This window comes from Cariama cristata, unplaced genomic scaffold (genome assembly GCF_000690535.1).
Source record: "Cariama cristata isolate BGI_N322 unplaced genomic scaffold, ASM69053v1 scaffold680, whole genome shotgun sequence".
Taxonomy (NCBI): Eukaryota; Metazoa; Chordata; class Aves; order Cariamiformes; family Cariamidae; genus Cariama; species Cariama cristata.
In genome coordinates this window covers 9,520-13,492 of record NW_009596111.1, presented here as the reverse complement: position 1 = coordinate 13,492, position 3,973 = coordinate 9,520, and the positions used below count along the sequence as shown (strand labels likewise).

General features: G+C 53.6%; 1 protein-coding gene across 1 annotated transcript in view; it reads left to right on the top strand.

Moving 5' to 3' along the window:
- Positions 1 to 2,529, top strand: part of PPAPDC3 (phosphatidic acid phosphatase type 2 domain containing 3) — a 14,035-nt gene extending 11,506 nt beyond the window's left edge. Inside the window, 1 exon segment of the mRNA XM_009704424.1 lies at positions 1,670 to 2,529. Coding sequence (XP_009702726.1) covers positions 1,670 to 2,034 — 365 coding nt within the window. The 3' untranslated portion in view covers positions 2,035 to 2,529.
- The last annotated feature ends 1,444 nt before the right edge of the window (positions 2,530 to 3,973 follow it).

Sequence of the window (3,973 nt, the reverse complement as noted above, 5' to 3'; positions counted from 1 at the left end):
CCTGTGCCTCCATCCCTGCCGTAGAGGAGCTGGTGCCCAGACCTTTTCCTCTGCTTCATCTCCTCTCCCCAGCTCTGGGAGCCCCGGAGTGGCTCAGGCAGGACCTGGTGGGCAGGAGATCCAGGGAAGTCCCGCCGTCCCCCTTCCCCATGCAAGATGCCCTGCAAATGAGGAAGAAAAATAGCTCTCCCGTAAGGAGAGAGTTTGGCCAGGATAAATATCATCTCCTTCCCAAAGCGATGGCGGGGGCTGGCTGCGCAGAGGTGGCACGCTGCGGGAGGCGGGCGAGCAGAGCTGTCGTGACAGCTCCTGGCTTCCCAAATCCTCCGAGCAGGCAGGAGGAGCTGCCTGTCTCCGATCGTCTCATTTCCCATCCCCGCCGCCGCCGCACTCCCATCCATCCTCCTGAAAACCCTTGTCAGCTCCCAAGGAACGGCCTTCATCAGGGCCCGGGAAGCAGGCACCTGGCCCCTCGCCTTCCTGCCGAGGGAGCGGGCTGTGCTCGCGATGGTATCTATTTCCTTGTCATTGCTGCGAGGAGCTGAAATCAGCACTCTGGCTAATTAGGAGGGCTGGGGAAAAGCAGACGAGGGGATTAAAGAAAAATAAAATCGATGTGAGGAAATAGAAATGACAGGACCTGTCAGCTGGGGTGCAGGGGGTGGGATGAAGAGGAGGATGATGAAGACGAGTGCTGATGGGTTTCACTCCCCAAGCAGTTAGGGAAGAAAGGTGATTTGGTGTTCAGACGTGCAGCTGCAGGGATGGTCCCTCTGCCGCCACAAGCCTGGGTCCGCCCGGGGTGGGAGGTGTGTTACCCCCAACCACGTTTGCGCAGGGAAGGGGGTGCGTGGGGTGACTCGCAGGGAGAAAGCCACAGGGAGCAAGAGGCGAGTAGAAGCAAGAAATGGGGAGTGGGTGTTCAGTGCTTCGGCAAAGGGAGAGGGACAAGTGGGGGACAGCTAGGAGGATCTCGCCCGCCCTCCGCTTCAACGCACCGAGGAGCTGTTCCCAAGGCAGAAGCCCTTTTTCTTTAGTGCCTGGCTTTCCCCTTGCCTGTCTGTCTCTGGATGCTCTTCTCTTAGTGAAATCTGCCAGTGCGGTGCGATCCCGCTGGCTGGCTCTGGGCAGGAGGGAGGTGATGGACTTGGGGGAGGACAAGGAACCAGACCAGAAAGTGCGATGGGGGGCACCTTTCCTCCCACCGACTGCTCACTGCAGCCTGGTCACCCCGGCACAGAGCCACCCCGGGCAGGGACACGTCCTGGCTGCATGAGGTTTCCAAAGCATGGGGTGGAGGACAGAAATAGAGACACCCAGCCCGGTGGTTTGAGGGCCAAAAGAGTTTTAAATTTAGCTTTGCCAGTTGCTCTCTTCCTCCCCAGACGGATTGCTTGCCTCTGTGGTTTGGGTTTCTCCTCTGTGAGATGGCGATAATTGGACTTGCCTTCTCCATGGGTGAACTGGGAGGGTTAATTAACATTTAGGTGGTGATCTGAGGATTGGGGGGGGGGGGGGGCTGCATGCAGCTGAACGGTGGACAACTGGCTGAAACTGAACTCAAACCTTCATTTAAAACCGACAACAATCCTTGAATGTTCTCCCTTGAAAATTGCCCTCGACTCTGCTTCTGTCTCTGACCTTTCCCTCCTCATCTCTCGTTTTGTAGCCCTGCTCCTGGACATCATGATTGTGGCCAGTTTGCAGAAGCTGGCCAAGCGGAAGGGCCCGTACGATGTCACCCCTGGCTTGTTGGACTACCTGACCATGGACACCTACGCGTTTCCAGCTGGGCACGCCAGCCGAGCGGCCATGATCTCCAAGTTCTTCCTCAACCACCTGGTCTTGGCCATCCCTCTCCGGATCCTGCTGGTCCTCTGGGCCCTCTGCGTAGGCTTTTCCCGTGTCATGATCGGACGGCACCACATCACAGATGTCCTATCTGGCTTTGTTTTTGGCTACTTACAGTTCAGGCTGGTGGAGTTGATATGGATGTCTTCCAACACGTGTCAGATGTTGATATCCATCTGGTGAACATGGGGGGACTTGACGCCTTTCCACTGGAAACTAGCAGATACTTTAAGAGTCTCCCTCCCAATATTTTCTACATGTTGTTTGTTGGAAGCAGTTGTAACTTCCATGAGTAGTGGCATTTTTTTAATGTTGCTTCCCCACCTGAAAAAAAAAATATAATATTTCTTGTGATGGATTGGGTTTTAGCAATCAAGGGCCGTACCTGTGTTTTGGCCATATTCTTCAAGCTGTGTTTGGACAGCAACCTAAATAAGCTTTACGGGTGAGAGCAATGAGCTACATGTCTGCTTAGTTTGGGTGGTTCACATCGACACCTTGATATGTCCTCAGGGTGGGCAGCGCCTGAGAGCTTCCTGAGAACACATTCGTTAACTTTTTCGAGGCTAAATGATTTTGGCCACAGTGCTTTTTCTTTTTGTAAGCCCAGCAGTTGTGTCTTGTACAGAGTCAGGACACTGCCGGTGCTTCACAGATAATAAATAATCATAAAAATCCTGCCCTGTTTGGTTCTTATCGTGAGGGAAGGGACAAAAGCCAGTTCAGTGTAGCTTTGAGATATGCATTCAGCTTGGAGCAGGCCCTGCAGTCTTGCTGACCGAGGGGATGCAAACATCACTTAAATGGTTTGCTTTGGGTGGGGTAGACCTAGATGGGTGCTCAGGATGCTGAGGGGGGCATGCTGAAGCCAGCCTTTCATCTGCTGTTCAAAAATCTGCTCTGTGAGGCTACGCGTGGGGTTTTTTGGTCTCGTAAAGGACAAACAAGTTGCGCATTTTCATCCTAGCATGGAGTAGTTGGATAGGCATTGTGCTGGATCACGGTGACTTTGCAAAGCAGGTCTAGATAACACGGCAAAGAGTCTTTTTCTATCTCTTCACGACCATGATCTTATAATTATGCCAAATGATGGTGTAGATGGGAATTTCGAAGGTAAGTCTTGTACAGCACCGGCTGTTTTCTGGTACAGCCAGCGATGTCGGTGAGCTAGAGGGCAGGGAGGCAGCGCTGCCCGAACCCCCGCCTCTGCTCGCCTGGCTGTAACCTCGTTACAGGGGTAAATTCTGAACGTTTCTGTGCCTCACCCCATGTGAAATGAGGAGAGCGCTCCTGATCTTCCTTGACTGCAAGACTGAGCTAACTGCTGTCTGTGAACCAGTCTGAGATTACTGAATATGGAGTTTGATGCCCAGACAGGGTGCTGTTGCTTCCCATTATTGACAAGCAGCCGCCTTGAAACCTGGCTGATCTTTACCCACCTGGTGGCTGTGCTCAACATGGTGTCTCTGAAACGGATCACCCTTCACGACTGTCTAAGAAAATCCCATATTTTGCACAGAACCTTCTAGTTCTCTGTGGTTTCTCTGTCTTTTGAAGAGAGTTTGGTGTTTCGCAGGTGATGGACACTGCCAGACTCGGCACCTTCCCTGGCTGGATGCATCCTGTGGAATGAAGGGATCTCGTCATCCCTGTCCTCCTGTCTATCCCAAGTGAGCAAAATGCATCTGGTTTGCCAGGCCAGGGGGCAACCAGCTGGGTCTCGTGCCCTCATCTATCCCGGCGTGTTGGGGAGCCTCTTCCTACAGGGGCTGCGGGTGAGAAGAAGACATTCAGATAATGACTGTTGCAAGCTGCTAGCATTTGTTGCTCTTTGATAATTAATATGAAAAGAAGCTAAACAGAAAATCTGTCCCTGGCATGTGTCTCCAGCTGGGATGTCAGCACAGAGCCCTGGGAGCCGCTGACTTCTCACGCTGCCGGCGCTGAGGCTGGAGCAGAAGCGTAGTAAGGAGGGCTACCGTGTCCTTTAAAGATGAGCCTCCCGCGGAGCAACCCGGGGGTGGGCCGTGCGAGGGTCCCTCAGGAAGGGCTGTCACTGAGCGTGTTCAGGAAAGGGGAGAACTTTGGGTCTTGCCAGTTACCCCCCGAGGCTGGCGGGTTG